General features: G+C 37.4%; 2 protein-coding genes across 4 annotated transcripts in view; both read left to right on the plus strand.

Annotated features, from left to right (window-relative positions):
- Positions 1-19,086, plus strand: part of LOC144664073 (acid-sensing ion channel 4-B-like) — a 35,251-nt gene that overhangs the window by 9,832 nt on the left and 6,333 nt on the right. The window contains exons 2-12 of one of the 2 annotated variants that reach the window (XM_078525233.1): positions 401-575; positions 1,481-1,631; positions 2,771-2,862; positions 3,772-3,935; positions 5,484-5,555; positions 5,675-5,780; positions 6,758-6,824; positions 7,642-7,699; positions 8,143-8,213; positions 8,916-8,991; positions 9,936-11,101. In XM_078525233.1, the coding sequence (XP_078381359.1) occupies positions 500-575; positions 1,481-1,631; positions 2,771-2,862; positions 3,772-3,935; positions 5,484-5,555; positions 5,675-5,780; positions 6,758-6,824; positions 7,642-7,699; positions 8,143-8,213; positions 8,916-8,991; positions 9,936-10,097 (1,095 nt within the window). In that variant the 5' untranslated portion in view covers positions 401-499 and the 3' untranslated portion in view covers positions 10,098-11,101. Of the gene's footprint in view, positions 1-400; positions 576-1,480; positions 1,632-2,770; positions 2,863-3,771; positions 3,936-5,483; positions 5,556-5,674; positions 5,781-6,757; positions 6,825-7,641; positions 7,700-8,142; positions 8,214-8,915; positions 8,992-9,935; positions 11,102-19,086 lie in introns of those variants that run through there. The other variant, XM_078525281.1, reaches the window with a different exon arrangement.
- The window catches only part of LOC144658900 (bile acid-sensitive ion channel-like), a 30,484-nt gene continuing 25,352 nt past the window's right edge, over positions 13,955-19,086 (plus strand). Inside the window, exons 1-6 of one of the 2 annotated variants that reach the window (XM_078519502.1) lie at positions 13,955-14,480; positions 15,072-15,099; positions 15,452-15,602; positions 16,806-16,897; positions 17,621-17,784; positions 17,945-18,016. In XM_078519502.1, the coding sequence (XP_078375628.1) occupies positions 14,157-14,480; positions 15,072-15,099; positions 15,452-15,602; positions 16,806-16,897; positions 17,621-17,784; positions 17,945-18,016 (831 nt within the window). In that variant the 5' untranslated portion in view covers positions 13,955-14,156. The remainder of the gene's footprint in view (positions 14,481-15,071; positions 15,100-15,451; positions 15,603-16,805; positions 16,898-17,620; positions 17,785-17,944; positions 18,017-19,086) is intronic. The other variant, XM_078519434.1, reaches the window with a different exon arrangement.

The raw sequence follows: 19,086 nt of genomic DNA on the forward strand, positions 1-19,086 counted from the left end.
CAACGACTTTTGAAACCCCACTTTTTTGATACGAATTGAATAAGGAGATTTGGAATTTTGCTTTCAGCCAAACGCAGCAAATGACACAAGTTTACTGAACGTTTTTCTATTGCTCGGGACTTGATTTGTCTTATGTGAAAGTTTCGTATCATTTCTTTTTATATTTAGCATGTAGCAGGGGATCAAACATGGTGAATATTTTTAGGTCAAATTTAAGTACTTTCCACTGTCTGACAGTTTGATTGACATTTCTCCAAAACAATAAACAATTGAACCAAAATATTGCACATGGTTAATGTACTAGTGAAGTTACAAAAGTGTGCCAAATTTGAGGGAAATCGGTGAGATGCGCTGTAGACTCGCCTGCATGGTTCTCGTGCGGACTCACTCTTAAGCTAAGGTTTCAAAGAATTTGCGATGCATTTGTGAAGTCAAATAGCTGCATACAATTACTACCTGTCAGAAAGTCTTCAATGAAACAAATACATGTATTTTATGAATGATAATTTTACATGAAATGTTCTGTTACATTGATCCTGTAAAGAAAAAAAGTGGACAAGCAGATGGAAGCTCTGGTGAGTAAATATTCTTAGATCACTTTCATTCGACATCATCAGTTATATATTGCATGGGGCGATTATCGGTTCAGCGGAAACCAATATTTTTCCCTTTCAAAGTACTTTCAGATATGCAATCCAGAGTGAGAAATAAAAAAAATTCAAAGTGACAACTCTTGTCATTGGTAGCAAATGTTTTTGGTCGTCTTGCGCACCCTTTTGGCCTCCATATAAGCGTCAACTCAAAGTGGTATACCAATATGGCGGACCCATAACAGACATGGCATGGGATGGCATGGCATGGCATGACATGACATGACATGACATGACATGACATGACATGACATGGCATGGCATGGCATGTCATGGCATGGCATGGCATGGCATGGATGTCATGACATGGCATGGCATGGCATGGCATGGCATGGCATGGCATTGCATGGCATGACATGACATGGCATGGCATGGCATGGCATGACATGACATGACATGACATGACACTTTATTTACCCTCGAATTTTTGCTGTAGCTAAAATAAGCTAGTTTCTTCGAGAAATTCATAAGTTATCAATAGGTACATCCCCTCACCCCCAACCGGAAAAAAATAATTTCTCAGCTAAGAGTGCATTGCCATACAGCTGTAATAAAGCCATTTGGTGTTGTCGAAGCTCTTAACCCATATATACTTATGCAATCTTCCTAATATAGTTTTTCCATTAACTTCGTTGTAATAAACACCACAAAATTGAAATAAGAGCATTTTTTTCTTCGTTCTACTCTAAACTTGTTCTTATAAAAAATGAACAAAACAAAACAAAACGATCTAGTTATTTAGTAAAAACAATCTATTGTCAAAACCTTATCCTCTGAAGGCGATTTCGTTAAAATGGTGTGAAATTTCTGAAAACTTATTTGTTCAACAGAGAGTGGAAAAGATAAAGTAAAACACAGTGTACTTGTGAATATCACAGACAGTTACAACGAAGATGCCTGGAAAATGGGACACCAAGGGGAGGAGTTGATCGTTGCTTGTCAGTTTCCTGGAAACCAGCAGGATGATTTTTGTTCCCATAAGTGAGTAGCCTGCGATTGGAGCCGCTTCTCTTCCCTCCTGCCCGGTTTGGCGTTTCGCTTTGTTTTCCAAATCTTGCTAATATGCAACTTGAATAGGGTCTCTTAATTTTTGCAATTCAAATGTGCCTTGACTGCACTAAAGTGAATGCGCTCATAAAGCAAGAGAAAGCAGTAGAAGCTTGAAAACGAAGATACATATATATAATTATGCGAGACAAACTGCTCGTGGTGTGGGGAATCTAATTAGTGGCTTACGTCATCTGTATGGAATTTCTGGCTGTAAATTGCAGACGTCTCTCTCGCGAAACGCCAAACCGGCCGGGAGCGATTCGCAGGCTTGTAAGTTAGTAACATTGGCTCGTCAAAAAAATTATTTACTATTTGAAATAATCGAAAGTCACTGACTTTGTAGAAGTGAATACCTTATTATAGGAAATGTACGATACATGTAATTAACGCGAATTTCAAAAATTCGCGTTAATTTAATGTACCTTAATTTAAGTCATTGTTAATTAAAAACACTCTATTTTACAGCATTGTTATTTTAAGACACCTTTATTTCCTGGTAAGTTATATTAACACGTCATCTACACGTCATCTCCGTCAAAGCTGCAGGGATAGCAGAGGCAGTGGAAAGCGAGCGCCAGGACGGGATGTATTCCATCCCTGGACCCATGCATTGAATATTAGTCACTTTTTGGTCTGTTTAAATATCTTTGTTGTGTATGGTTTATCGGAATTAAACCTCAAGTTCTGACGTTGGACGTTCTTGTTTTGTCTTTGGAATAGCGCAGCTTGCTATAAAGATTACTACGCAACAAATTCGCGTTAATTAACTGCATGTAAGCACACACCACACGAGAATTCGCGTTAATTATATGCATGTAAACATAACTTTTCCACAATTCGCGTTAATTTTATTACGCGTACATTTTGTTCGCGTTGTTAAAATGCTTCGTTATATTCCTATAATAAGGTATATGAAATATCATACCGAATTTTCTCGATTAACGCCCCTGGCTTTACAAACTTGGCCTGTTGGACCAGCCGTATACCTCGGTCAAGATTCTCACACGCAGACCTCCTGCTCGGTTAATAAGTACTAAATCTGAAAGGAATTCCTTTGTGTTTATTCCTAGAAATTTTTCTCATTATTTTGACATGCTGTATGGAAACTGCTTCACATTCAATGGCTCCAAGGCAAGCGTAACAGAACCTGGTCATAGACAAGGTATGATATATATAAAAAAGGATTAAATAAGGGTCGATTTTTTTAAACAAAGTGTCTTGTCGTGTTGAGAGAGTCTCGTATAAGCCTTATTTTAGCCACAACTCATCAGGGTAAATGTAGACTTCGTTTCAATTGTTGTCCATGATATGTTTTTCAAAATATCTGTCTTGAAATAAGCGAAACCCATCTCTGAATCAAACACCCAAGTAAAGAAAGAATTATCAAAAGCAATAAAAATAATGCTTTATTGGATCAACCCTGTATATGAATAAGTAAGATTAAAAGTGTCAGATATATGATTGCGGGCACCCTGGTCTCGTTTTTTGTTTGAGAAAATTATTTGCGGCATTCTTACTTGTTGAACTATGGCAGAAAATTTAGTGGTGAACAAAAAAGACGATAGAGTGTTTTTGTCCCGGAACTATCGGTCTGGTTGTTGTCCCTTGGGGATGACTGTCAGCCATCATTAAAAAATAGCAATGGTATATTACAATTCCTGCATTTTAATTGGTTAACAGGCAATGGTATATGGGCTCAAATACCATTCACCACAAATATGGTAGCCGAAATACGCCAACGAAAACAGCTGGGGAGCTCAAATATTGTAATTCCTTGGGCGTTTTTAATAAAACAATTATTCCACTCGCGCTTGTTGGATATGAAATTATTATAGCCAACTCGGCGCTATGCGCCTCGTTGGCTATCTACCCTCATATCCAACGCGCGCTCGGGGAATTATTGTTAAATAGTTCATCGACAGAAACACTCTATTGTGTAAATAGAAACCTCGACCTTGTCGTCTTTGAAATCCTAAAATCCTACATATTTTAATTTGCAATTCTAGCTGGTTAAGGAGGGGCAAAAACAAAAACAGATCTGCATGTAGACTTGTGTTAATTTCTCTTTCAGGTTTTAACATGAATTTATTTATCGATGCCGATGAGTATGCGAGCTTGCTTGCTGATTCTGTTGGTGTACTTGTCACCATTCACTCGCCCTACGTCGAGCCTGCTCTTGACGAGAACAGCATATTTGTTGCACCGGGCTCATCGGTCTTTGTGTCAATACATGTGGTATGTTTATAAGATATTGAGTTCATCGATCTTGGATCTATCTCTTAAAGGACCCTAGTCAGCCACGCCTTCGTTTTTGTCAACATACGGTAGTCTCGGTATTGACGGAGGCCGGTTTACACGTTACGATTTGACAGCCCGATTTGGCCATCATTTGATAGAAAAACGAGTGCGCATTTAACCCTATTCAGACCGGGCTTTTTTGGACCTTCTCAGACCGGGGGGGGGGCTTCGGAAGCCCCCCCCTATGTAACTTCCAGAATATTAAAGCAATCACCATGAAACTTATAGGATGTATTGTACGTCCGTAACTCTTTCTTTTGGTATACGTCACGTGGGATGGTGACGTCACATCACGTGACAATTACATCATGCTGTTAAAACAGCCGCCATCTTGGATTCGCCACCTTGGATTTCAAAATTTTTCCAAAATGCCAGAAAACCACCCAAAATCACTGCAAAGTACTCAAAATGAATAAAATGTGCTTTAAACCCGTAAAAATGTAAAAATAATCCCATTTAAGTTGATTTTTATTAAGAGAAACACGCAAAATTACAAATTTTGGAAAACATGCCTGTCAAAATGCCGTTGCCATGGTGATGTCAAGTTCTTGACACATCATCCAACCCCACCAAATTGTTGCCAGATAAATTTTAGGAAAACTCAGAAAGTTTGGCAGCGTTTGGTTGAATCTTAAAAAAGTTATAAAAGTTCAAAGTCAGCGCGGGCCTCAAAAGCCCCCCCCCCCCCCGGTCTGAATAGGGTTAAGACTCGGCCCGATTTCTTAAAACTCTGTTGCAGTGTCACAGATTTATAAAATCGGGCCGATTTTCATCCTTTCATTTGAATAGGCAAAGAACAGCTGGCCGACAAATCGCAGCGTGTAAATTTGCTTGGGACCGGCAAAAGGTAACGTGCAGAGCGTGTTTAAACGGAAGAGATCACTGTGAAACTGCTAAAGGAAATTAAACAGACTTCCAGTAACACAACTAACAACAGGATTTCGCTTCGCCGTGAAAAGTTTCCATATATTTCGATGGCATCGCAAATGGCGAAAGCTGACTAGGGTCCTTATAACAGGGTAATAAAATGGTTAAAAATGAAATTAGGAGTCATTGTATGCATATTTTGTTAAATTATATAATATCTGCATCCTTTAGGCGATGTCAGAGTAGAGCCGTAGGAAAAATGGATAGCACTTTAAATTCAACATGTCAAAATGGTGGATCAAACAGAGCAGATTTTGACATTGATGACGTCAATTTGTTGTGCTATGACGTTATAATGGACACGAAAACTCCGCTTAAACAAAATAAACACAATACAAGTTTAGTTACCACTGAAAGGAATATTCTAGAGATAAAGTGAACATTCAAGATAAAAGGATAACCTGATCGAGTAAATGAATAATAAACAATTATTTGTTGATATCCGGAATAATCTAGGTCGAGGTACACTTACCGAGACACTTACAGAGACACTTACCTTAGCTTCTTTTCCTGACAAATGGAATTCAAATTATTAACTAGTAGATCTTTTCTCTTCAGGAAAATGCAACTCTTCTGGGTCATCCCTTTAACGGAGGGAATTGTTCTAACAACATCAGCTACTCTCATACGGTAATATTTCTCATGATGACATTTCTCAAAACAGTTACATTGCACATGTTCTTACTTCTCGGACTCATTCAAACTGTAATATTCTCCTGATACTGTGTTTTTTTTTCCTTCTTATATAGAGTTGCCTCAGAAACTGCGTTGCAAACCAAATGAAACGTAAATGTGGTTGTGCATCCATTGTCATGCGCCAACAACCCGTCTGTGATTCTTTCGACGATAAAAAAGGTAATATTTATGCTTTGCGCGAAGTACGCCAAGTACTGCTATGGAATGCTAACTACCTGTTAAGATGATTTCCGCCAAACATTCGAGCAATACAGGCAAAAATTAATTACCAAATAGATTTCATAGCATGGTAACAGTTTAAGCAAAGCTAACAAAAACCTGCCAAAACCTTTAAAGCACTCTAGCTGACCACGCGAGAGAAAAATGGATTTGAAATTATCTACATCTCAGTTAAAACGGACGTTTTACTCCAGTTTAAAAAAAAGGCGCGCGTTTTAAACATTTTTGCGAGGTTTGACTTTAGTTTTCTCGAGAATGCTGTAGAGGGCCACAATAAGACAAATGAATTTCAGTGAGATGTTTCATGTAAAAGTGTGTATGTTGCCGTGCTATAAGTAGGTTTTTGGTAATAAAACTTTCGCACTCATTATTGTTTGAACTTTCAGCGGAGTCCGTCTTAATTGCATGTCTTTTTCGAATGTTTGGTTTGTATATATGAAGGCCTTCACTGAGCTCAAATAGGACAGCCTTTACTTAGATCGAGCAACGGGTGTCAAAGGTGTCAAAGGCGGAAACACTGAGACAATCCAATTAGTCTGAGTAAAGGCTGTCCGAAAGTTGCTCGAAATTTCTTCAAACGTTGCTTGAAAGTTGCTCCAAAATCCAAACAGTTGCTCCAAAAAAATCCAAAGCGTTGCTTTGTAATAAATAATTTGCTAATTTTAATGCTAATTTTCCTTTGAAGGTGACATTTCAAAGCTTTTTCACGCAATTGAACTGCAACAAAATACCAAAATAACATTTTAAGGGTAAAATATTTGAATTGATGTTTTTCGCTTGTTTAAATCAATAACAGAACTCAGTCAGAGCACGCAGTTGTCGATATTTAAACATGAAGTAAGCTAGAGATTATTACTTTCAGTTGTATTTTAATCGCAATTGAGAAATTAAAAATTGTATAACAATTTTTTTTGTAGACAAGTGCCTGGATGACGTCAAGCAAAATCAAGACTTCCGAAATTGTTCCTGCGACCCTCCTTGCAAGTAAGTATTGTGTCTATTCAATGAAATCATTTCTAGTCACTTACAGAGGTTTGATTCGATCGGGAATCCGAAGGCCACAGGTTTGTTAGTCGCACGACTATTACGTGCTACCCTCATAAAATGAAGACGATTTAGGTCATCCAAATTATGCAAACTCAGACTTTAACCTGAATGGTTGTTCAGTTATTATTTTGCATTACTGTCATTTCGTCCTTCGCCGTTAAAGTCAAACATGAGAAAAAGTGAACTAAAACGTACAAGTACTGTACACTAGCAAACATAGGTCTAAGCTAGTCTACGTATTTCAATTAATAAAAATAATAAATTAGTATTGTTATCGTTATATTAGAGCACTTTGGCTGCGGATGGGTAGGGTGGAAATGGATTACAATTTGAAAATTGAGGCTAAACTTCTGAAGTTGTTACAGAAAGTAATAAGGATATCCCTCGGTAATTATCACAGTAGACGAATCCCCTTTCTTGGGTATTTTGGCCAGGAAAGATTTCCTCCTGTTAGACGGAGCTTTACAATGGTTGAGAGACTGGTTGGAGATTTTTAGAAGCCAGTGAAAGAAAATTGCAGGGCAGTATTTGTGAACTGGTGTTATCTACACCGATGCACTATTCTTCAGCTGAGATATGGCTTTTCTTACTTCTTGAATCGTGAAAGACTCGTATTCAGTAATCTTACTTAGCTGTTATTTTACCTTGATAAACTATTTTCCTTAAACATGCGGACTATATTGAAATATAAATTAATGCAAATTTCTATTAAATTATTTTTTTTTCAAAAATTAACATTTAATTTTTTCTTTAGCCGACTGCACTTCGTACACACCGTATCTAACTCAGCATGGCCGTCCAAAACACACATGGTGAGCTATATATAAACAATAACCTCCATTTGGCGCTAAAATGTACACCTAATATTTTTCCGTTTTGTAAGCTTGGCGAGAATAAATCTTTCTAGCTTAATACCCAATAACTCTAACGTTGATCATTTTGTTTTTAATTATAAGCGGTACCAAGCAATGACATTAAACTGCCAAAGTCTACGACATGTTCCATGATTCCGGCACTTTTACATTGGAGGCCCACTAACCGGGAGAAAAATACTACTGACTTGTCCTGTATACAAAATAATTAATAACAAGAACATTAACAACAACAACAAGCTTTATTTGCATGATTGTAAATTTGTTAAAATATAGCTAAATTAATTACATTGATAGCATTTTGTTACGTGCTACAATCTCTACTTTTCTTTGCCCATTCTCAATATTTTTAGATTTTTGATTCAGGTTTTGGTTATTTTTAGCCGCAGTTATTGACGCTTCTAAAGAGGAAAGGTAACACTGGAAAAGTGATCACTGATTTAGACTCAGCCAGGTAACATGACGACTTACAAAGATTAAGTATCTTATGGTAACCGGTCGTTTCGCCTATAAGGCGAAAACAACTTAAATCTTAAAAGGTCGAAAAGTTTACGCGACATCAAAGTATCTGGAAATCATTACTTGCTAGATGAGCTTCTTCTGTCTTTCCCCAATTGCCGCCAAAGCAGAATTCGCCGCGAACATTATAATTTATTCTGCCGCCAGAATGAAAATTGATCCATGTAATATAACACAACTGATGAGAAGATAACTCAAATGCTGCTGACAGATTATAACACTTTCGGTAACCGCAAACTAATCCTCTTAAGAAATCAGGAACTTACAGTTGACGCCGCTTGCGTCCCCTCATTGATGAAAAAGAACTAAAAGAGACGTCAGGGTATTAACTTTATACGTTAGCGAAACGACCTACAGCTCGTTAGCGAAACGACTTTAGACGTAGGCGTAACGACCTAACTCTTTAGCGAACTGGTCGTTAGCGAAACAACTCGTAGGCGAAACGACCGCAATTCTTGCATGCTTAACCGCGAATGGATTTGTAGTACAATGAAGCACGACTTTGACAGACCGATCGAGAATGAGCAGTAGCCGAAACGTCCTACACACAATCTTTTGGTCAGTGTCAACTTTTTACTGTTTTCATCAATAATTTTAAAGGTTTAATTTGCTATTTTATATTTTGGAATGTTGTTAGGGAAAACATGGCACAACTCAATATCCACTATGCTTCCTTGCAAGTAACGAACATCAAACAAAGCCCGGCCATAGAGGTATGAATATCATTTGTCATAACTATTCAGTAATAGTCACTGGCATTGCTCAAGAATCCCACACAGGCAAGTGACATCTTGATGTAAAGCGATCTTAGTAGAAGGTTATTGCATGATTTTTCATCTACAAAGGAAATTCAATTAAAAGCATTCTCGTAGCACACCCACACCTACATGAGATAGCCAGTGTACATTCATCGTTCCCTCTCCCTACCCCCAAAGTAAATAACAAAATCTGGACAAATGCGCATTGTATTTCTGCACCCTTTGGACCTTCAATTAAGAAATGTTGGGAAAGTATTCTGATTGGTTATTACTCTATCCTTCATTTCGTGATGTATTTACTAATTTTTCATTGGTTAATGAGTCTTGAATAAGGGGATAATGTGCGCAGGCTACAAATGAGACATGTCAATTTAAATTCAAATAATTCATGGTTAATTAATTGGTCCTTTTTTGGCTATTAAGGTGCTGTCACACGATCTACATGTTGCAGGGACATTTCACTGTGGCCCACAGTGGGACGTGTCGCTGCAAAATGTCCCTGCTACATATTTGTGTACATGTTGTGATTTTGTTTCTGAAACATGTTCCTGTTGAATGTCGTTGCTATATGTCCTTGCAACATGTTCCCACTGAATATCCTTGCTTCATGTTCCTGCAACATGTCCTTGCTAAACGTCGTTGCTGCATGTCCCTGCTAAATGTCCTTGCTTCATGTCCCTGCTATAAATGTCCTTCCTACATGTCCCTGCTAAATGTCCTTGCTTCATGACCCTGCTAAATGTCCCCGTTGCATGTCCCTACTTAATGTCTTTGTTACATGTTCCTACTAAATGTCTTTTCAACATGTCCATGCAACATTTGCCTTCGTATGTTAGCACCTTTATAGATGTTGGTTGGTGCAGGTCCACTGAAATTGGCAATTTGGTCTTCGTTCTTAGGATGAGAGTCTGATGGGGGATATCGGCGGACAACTTGGTCTGTTTATTGGAGTCTCGTGTATAACTTTAGCCGAGTTCCTTGGTCTGTTATGGCGTCTCATTCTACCAAGAAAAAAGAAAATGCCCAATCAAGTAAGGGCCTTTGAAGTAGCCGAGCGATGAGCAGCAGATTGATCCGTCCATGATGAAAGATTTCTATTAATTCTTCTCGTACAACATCCAACTAAATCAACACTAATATAAATTACAATTTGTTCAGTTAAACAAACGAAAGACCCAAGAAAGCCTGCACATTCTAAACTAGGGTGCATTCATTCGCATTTAGCACTATGCAGTACAAGTGAACTGCACGTTTAATATAGGTTACATGGGTGTAAATTCAGTGCTTATATTCTGCTGATATCTCATTCTTATTTGGGATTATGTAAAATACTATCATCATTTAAACATTACTTAACAACGCTGTGGATTCTGATTTGGTAAAGAGTGCAATACGAAAGATGGTTTGGTGATTCAGACTTTCAAGGCAGATTCTCTATTTCATTCAAAGACACGGAAGTTAAAGAGACTGTGTCGCGGGTTTGAGCTAAATTTAGGCTTGAAGAATTACCATCAAATTCATTGACATATAAAAATAACCTCTTAAAACAATGAAGGAACATTTCAATAACGCACCAAATGCAAACGAAGATACGAAAGGCCAAAAGTGACGATGTTTGGAACGGTATTGGATATGGGTTTTTGAAATATTGTTGAGCTGAACAGTTTTCAAAGTCAATCTTGTTTGTTGGTAACTTTAAATTATAACGCACGGGAGACACATTTGGTTGCAATGAAGCTATGGTTTTGTCATTTAGATCCATCGAAGAAATTTTTTTGCAAACATTAAGTTTCATAGCGAGTATTTTTTAAAACTTGATAAAATCTCAGCCGTGACACAGTCCCTTTAATTACCTGTTTATCGCCCAACTGTGAATTTATAGGTTAATCTAGCATGTACAACTATTCGCACCTTATTGCACAGAAAAATTTTGTTGAGAAAAGTTATAAAAAAAACATGGACTAACCGTTTAATTAGTTCGCAATTTCTCACTATCAGGATTTGAAAGATCTCCGATTGCACTAAATGCGCTAAATGATCGTGCAATTTTGAGCACATTTAAAACTTCCTTCTGTCCATTAATTAAGTAAATATATTTATCAAAGCAATGAGGTGCATCATCATAATCTTCACAAGCATTAAAATAAATTCAAAGCACAATGTAAATACTACAGCCACGCTGTTTATGTATATTCTTTACTCTTATTAGAATAAACGTACACTGTTTCACGCATTTGTCTAAGGTTGTCAATTGTGGTAATAGCCTGCGAATGCCTCTCTCATCGCAGTACGATCATCAATAAAGTAAAACAAAGCAATCCAAAGACAGTCTATATACCCACAACAAAAATCATTTGCTTCTACACAACAATGGTTTTCAAGAGGATGTTATCATTTTTACCAAAATTCAAGAAATTTTCGTTGGAAGGCAAATAGAATAGTAGAAATTGTTCAGGGAGTTTCAGCTGAAAATTGTGGACTGCGTTTTGTGGTAGTACATCCGCCCCGGTTGGTTTAAACCGACGCACAACTCTGCAGCATTCGGCCATTTCGTTCATTTCCAGTCTCCCGTCGTGGGAAAGCAAAAATCCGAAAATCGAATAGTTAACGATAACTAAGCGTTATTCTACTCGGTTGGTTTGCTGATCATTTGGCTTCTCTATGTAGAGCAGAAAAAGGAGTAAGATGTTGTTATGTTTTGGAGAAAATATCAAACGCAATTTGCCTATATAAAGACCATTAGCAACGAAAATACAACAAAGCGTCGTTAATATTGGGAACACCCGGCGAAGAACGGTGGCCGTATGGTTAATGCGCTGGTCACTCCGGTTCAAATGTCCATATTCATGCGCATTTCAAATGTACCCTGTAAGTTTGCACTGACTAAAAGGATCGCGACCTCTGGGGACAATAATGGGACCAAACAAACTTTCAGTACGCTAAGTGGTAATCTGTGATGAACAACTGAGGCTTGATCTACACTCACCTGGGTAGATTTTAAAACGCATCTTTTTTCCTCCGGATATGCCAATCGTCTTCACCTAATCCGGCGTTTTCGTACACCGAAAACGAACGAAAAAAACAGAAAATAGTCTCCAAAGTGGAGAAATTTGAAAAACGCCGGCTTGGTTGTTTAGTGTGGACGTCCGAAAACGGAACTTTTTTGAAAACGCTGACGTCAAATGGCTATGTGGTCTCTGTCACAGTCCCCTTTCGACCATCAATTCATGATGGCAGTCGAATTGATGTTAATGTTTCTTTGTTTATTATCGAGCTTAACTTGTTGTTTGCAGCTGCACGTTGCGCTTTTAAATCCTTAATGTAATACTTATACTTAATACTTAATTTAACTTCGTACTTCACAGTGCATTGCAGTCTCGTATCAAGCGGTCAAACTAAAACTTTTAGTTAATTAAGTCGGTTGTTTTATGGCGAGAGTCTTCTCACACGCTTGCTTTATCATATCACGTTTGTCTTTTCGCACGCGTGTCACATCGCACGTTTAGCAAGTCATCGCACACTGCTAAGGCATAAGCTTTAGCGCGGCAAACAATATATATGTACTAGGCGCAAACATACAACTTTGAAAAAAACAAGGTGAGGTGCATGGTTTAAATTGAAATTTATCGAATGCTTGAAAGTGTATAAAAAAAACCAAACTTTTCTTGCGCCTTGTACATGTATATGGTTTGTGCTTTATACCAGGAAACTTCTAAGGCTTAAATTTCCCTATTAACAAAGTATAAAATCCTTCATTTCAGTCAAATTGAAAAATGTCGTCTTCATTGCCGATCAGTGAAACTTGCGTGAGACCGTTCAAATCCACCCAGCTGAATTTCTCTTTAAAAACTAACATTCACGAAAGGCGATGGAATTACACTTGGAAAAAAGAAGAGAAAGTTAGTAGAATCAAACTACTTGTAATTTTATTGTTATTTTAACTTCGTACTTCACAGTGCATTGCAGTCTTGTATCAAGCGGTCAAACGAAAACTTATAGTTAGTTAAGTCGGTTGTTTTACGGAGAGTGTCTTCTGACACGCTTGCTTTATCATATCACACGTTTGTCTTTTCGCACGCATGTCATATCGCACGTTTAGCAAGTCATCGCACACTGCTTAAGGTATAAGCTTTAACGCGGCAAACAATTTATATGAGGAAAAGCACTCCTTGTTTTTCCAGTTTTCTTCTCCTTTTGCGTTCAAGACGAGTTTGAGAACAGCTAATATAATGTTGGCGATTTAAAAGTCACCGACAGCGAATTTAAAACAACGAACTATATCACATTCAGTTACTTAGTAATATCTTTGTATAGACTAAAAAGTTTGAATTCGGCCACCAGTTGCTCAGTTGATGATAAAAGACACCTGCCAGTCATAACGGCATGTTATGCAATAATGATAATTCATAGTACCAGCTAGAAAGTAAACAAAAAGGCTTGCAAAATTCCACTGTAACAACGTCATATTTATATAAAATCGTCCATTTTCTCCAAAATATTTATTACAAAACACACTGAACTCAATACAGTATGTACCGAGGTTTTCTATTTTTTTTTTTTACAAAAACTAAGTGCACTGATTGAGAACTGGAAATGTTAAATAATATTGACTAATTTAAAGCACCGTTGTCAAGACAGCAAACCAAACTTTATTGAATGCTTTATAAGATGATAAAATATGGCGATAAAATGTTTCAATGGTTTAGTTTGTGTTAGCGAATAAATAAAATCCATTGCGACGTCATTAGTTGGAACGTCACAAAATTCAATTTCGAGATTTGAAATTAAATTGAACAGGTGCATTCAATTTCCATGCATTACCTGCTTTCAAGATATGATGACTGTAAGCATATTAGATATCAAGGAAAAAACTTGAAAGTTAACATTTTTTGGCCTGCAAAGCTAGTACCGGTTTAGTTTAGAACAACCATATAATCTCAAGAATAGCCTATATTCGTCATGTCAAATCCCAGCTTGTAAGCCAAATAACGTGTTTGTTCGTTTTCGTGCTTGTTCGTTTGTTTTCCCTTAAGCCTCGCTACCAAGCTGAAATTTAATATGGCGAAAGTAGATAAATTGTGCACTCCAGTCACGTAGGCCACCATATTAGCTTCCGCCACATGATGGACCCTGGTGAAAGAAAACGTTCACGTCTGGATCAAGTTCTTGGCTTTTGCGCCGATACAACTGCACATGGACTTGGTCGAGTAGCTGCAGCCAAATCTTGGATCGCACGACTATTTTGGATATCAATATTTATTGTTGCATTCGTCTACTCAATGCTTGAAATATATCAGAGTATTGCAGCGTATCTATCCTATCCTACGAAGACTGATATCTCTATTGTCAACAAAGAACATCTCCGTTTTCCAGCGGTTACAGTTTGCAATATAAACCCATTCAAGCAATCGGAAATCAAGAAATCTCCGCTCTGGAAAAACTTGGCAAGTTTTTTTTTAAATTTATTTTTTTATACACCTGTTAGAAATTTCGAGTTCACAGTCTTATTGTTATTCATAATATGAAAAACCAATACTGTTTCATATTTTCTGGTATCTCGTGCATACAAGCACGGCGAAGCTGAATCGAAAGGGTGGCCCCCCTCAATTTAGACTTACAAAAAGGTTCTATGTATACCTTATTATAGGAATATAGCGAAGCATTTTAACAACGCGAACAAAATTTGCGCGTAATAGAATTAACGTGAATTTACGAAAAATTCTGGTTAGATGCTTTTAATTAACGTGTTTAAATAATTAAATAAAATTAACGCGAATTTTTTTTCAGTTCGCGTTATAAACATGTATCGTTAATTTCCTATGATAAGGTAACAGCACCGTTGTTTGATAATCTTGTCGGGTTCCTTTGTTTCCTTGCAGACAGGAAGCATTCTACCAACCCCTCCCCTACTTAAATTAATTACGCTCCATCGCCTCTGATATAGCTGTTCCAATTTTCTTGAAAGCAACAAGGCTCACTCAATTTGTATTTGTGGTTTTAATATAACATGGAATAATTTTTACATTTCTGTGTAGGTGAATTTAACAACAGATGAAAACCTTGGTAAGTAAAATGAGCAAACACTTACATATGGTTTGAAATCAATGTTTTCTCCTTTCAATATACTGTGATAATAATAAAAATCTTATTCTTCTCTTTTCATAATCTGTACACGGACTGCCAGCTAAAACTAAATGCATATTTGTTGAAAACATCTTAACAGAAACGAGTGAAATGATCTTTGGAGTGTGTATGCAATTTTTTAGCCTTAAAATAATTCAATGTTGTAGCCTTGAAATTTCTTTCAGGCTAAAAAATGCAATTGCTTAAAAATTGCTAACACACTGCGATGATCATTTTATTCATTTCATCATTAATCCGCAGTTCATATATGTCTTTCATATATTCATTACAGATCTAAACAGGAAAGCAATCAAAGACAATTTGTTTAAGAAAGTCTCAGAAAATTATAAGGACGATTCCTGGAAACTTGGACATCCAGGAGAAGAATTGATTACTCATTGTACTTTTCCAGGAAATCAACAACATCTTCATTGCTCCTACAAGTGAGTAATATCGGATTAACGAAAGAATTACAAAATGTTATTTGGGGGAAAACACCCTTTTAACAGTTTAAAATACTGTTATTCTTCGTTTCATTGTCAGCACCATGGGCACAGTGGATTTGGTGCCATAAAATTACGTTAAGTTCTTGGAAAATTCAAACGTACGTGACATTTCCACATGCGTTACTTCCCTGTTATAGGATAAGTCGTTAAGTCTATCATGTGATTTATTAAGTGATTAGTTTTCATCATCATCATCATCATCATCATCATCATCATCATCATCATCATCATCACCACAACGACCACCACCAAATTGTATTTCATTTGTAAGATTTGTGAACATGTTTTTACGCGATGTCAATCCAACTTAGCAGCCAGGCCTGTAAGACTTAACGTCTGACCCAATGGCTTGGTCTCAGGCTTCCCGAAATCCGCAGTACTTACAATCTCGAGCCCAGAGGTCGTCTACCGCTGACCAACCGCTGACGGACTGAGGAGCCGGGGGTCACTCTGGGCTCGAGATTGTACTTACAGTACTACTGTGTTTAAAGGAGAGGTTCACACCAGAATGGGAATTTATTTTCTTTACGCCAATAAAAAGTTTACACAAATATATGTTATTCACCATACTTTCAGCCTCCAACGTGCGCTATAACCCTATGAAATCTTTCCCAAAACTCGACAACTGAACGCCGCCATCTTGGAGCTGGTAATGTATGCATGACGTCAAAGAGCTCAGCCTGAAGTTTGGCGGGAATATTTTAATAGTAAAAACTCCTTGTTTTTTGTATTTCTTGGAGCTCTCTTTGAACAAAATGAAGCTGCACAAACAGGCATTTTGACAAATAAAAGCCACTACAAAGAAACAAGGTCAGGATTTTCGAGTATTCAAATTTTCCCACCAAACTTCAGGCTGAGCTCTTTGACGTCACGCATACATTACCAGCTCCAAGATGGCGGCGCTCAGTTGTCGAGTTTTGGAAAAGATTTCGTAGGGTGATATTGGCGTAAAGAAAATAAATGGCCATTCTGGAGTGAACTTCTCTTTTAAGTTTAAACGATTTTCGTCATACAGTGCCTTTCTCACTTCAGTATAATGCTCTCTCAGCTATTTCCAGCTAATCCTTTCACTCATAATTCGCATTAATGATTCATATTACAAGTGCAGCTATTGTAAATAACTTCTGTTTTTGTTCTTAGAAATTTTTCTCATTTTTTTGACACGGTGTATGGAAACTGCTTCACATTCAATGGCTCTGATACAAGCGTAACACAACCTGGTCATAGACAAGGTATGTTATCACAAAACCTTAAACGAGATTCTTTTTTTAAAAAAAAACACAGTATAGCTTTTGCCTATAGTCTTTATATAGTCTCATTTAATCTAAATAAGCCATAAACCAAATCTAACCTCGTTGAGATCATCGCCTTTTCAGAGACACTCTGACTGAGTAAAAGCGACTGGTCAATTTTCGACGTAAATTCTTTTTTTTTTTCGAACATCATGTTTTCAATTTGCCTTTTGTTTCGAAGCGACTTCACGGTAAGGCAATCTGCCCGTCGTATCAAACACTAATTCTCGCCTGGAACTTGCACGAGGCATCGTATGACGATGGAGGTTTAACATAGCTAGCTAGCGCTTATGTTAGATTTCGGCAAGGGAGTTCGCTTTAAACAACTTGTTTCTCAGCTTTGGGCGACCTTCTTTGACATGATTACTGCGAACCTAATCTGATGTACAACGTCGTCCCTGCCGGAGTATAGAATGGTTTCGCCTGTTCATGCATGCTTTCAAACTAAACTAACTTGTTTAATGCTGTTTAATTATTTTACGTGTTGTTTTGGCCACCCTCTTTTCGGTGCCACGCACGACATTGAGCGCATTTGTATGGTACAGTAAGATTTGTGACAGGGATTTTATCGCTCTCGTTGTTTATCTGAAATTTATGGACACGGAAACTCTTGAAGAATCAAATACTAACTGAAATTTGACGAGTCGCTATTTCTAATTTCAGGTCTCAAACTCGTGTTATTAATCGATACTGATGAATACATAGGCATACTTGCTGAATCTGTTGGAGCAATTGTCACTGTCCACTCGCCCTTCGTGAAGCCGGACCTTGATGAAAGTAGCCTCTTTGTTGCGCCGGGGTCAGCAGTCTACGTTTCGTTACAAACCGTAGGTTCATAAGAAATTACGTTCAACAAACTTTTCCACGTTTATCAATCTTGGAATTATGTATCTTCGCATAATTTGCAGGCAACAAAATGGCCAAGAATGATATTGGTCCTAATTCTACTTTAAAGGTTCGGAAAACTTTTTTTTTTTTAACTTTCAGCAAAATGTATCCCTTTTGGATTACCCTTATAATGGAGAGACCTGTAACAGCAGTATCAGCTACTCTCAAAAGGTAATATTTAAGAGGCCGTCTTTCTTAAAAACACCCACTCAAATTCGCGTCAAAAAATAATTTTGCCTGAAACTCTGGCAAATGATAGACTTTAACAAGGCTAGAACTAAAACATATTTGGTTTGATTCAAATTGATTTTCAGGCTGCGTTAGGAGCGATAAAATATTTTGCCCCTTCGGGATCCGCCACACCGTGTGAAAAATTAAAAACATAGGCATTTTTCAAGCCGCTGTCAAATATTTTATTCACATCGAACACCGACAATTTTTACATCAATTGTTTATAAGCATTTCTAGTTTTCTTAGAAAGGAGCAACTTTCCCCTCGATTTATCTGGAAATGCGAAATTAAGGTTATAATAACCACTACTGATCGGCATCCAACAAAGGTTGAAAAATGGCCTTGATTTAGAAGCGAATATTTCAATTTCGGGACGTAGCTAATAACTCTACTCTACACAGTCGAAAAGTGTAGTCGTTTATTCTGCTTAAATATGCAAAATCACATGTACGTTTTCAGTATTTCAAAAGCTGTGTCCGTTTGTATCAGCACATGTGCGAGTAATGACGACAATATAAGCGGGAATGTTGTTATTGTTCGCACATGTGCTGATACCAGGCTGATACAAATGGTCATAACTTTTGGAATACTGAAAACGTAAATTTGATTTTGCAAATTTAAGCAGATAAAGGACTACACTTTTCAGCTGTGTAGAGTAGAGTTATCAGCTTGGTCCCGAAATTGAAATATTCGCTTCTAAATAAAGGCCACATTTCAACCTTCGTTCGATGCGAATCAGTTGTGGTCATTATATCCTTGATTTTGCATTTCCAGATAAATCGGAGGAAAAGTTGCTAACTTCTTGGAAATTGATATAAAGAATGTCGGTGTTCAATGTGAAATGAAATATTTGACAGCGGCTCGAAAATGCATATTTTTCTAATTTTTCAGTTACACGTTGTGGCGGGCCCGAAAGAGCAAAATATTTAATGGCTCCTAACGCGGCCAGAAAATCATTTTGAATCAAACCAAATCCGTTTTAGTTTTAGCCTCCGTTAAGTCTTTCAGTT

Source organism: Oculina patagonica, chromosome 1, assembly GCF_052425735.1.
Source record: "Oculina patagonica isolate OP01 chromosome 1, crgOcupat, whole genome shotgun sequence".
Classification (NCBI taxonomy): Eukaryota; Metazoa; Cnidaria; class Anthozoa; order Scleractinia; family Oculinidae; genus Oculina; species Oculina patagonica.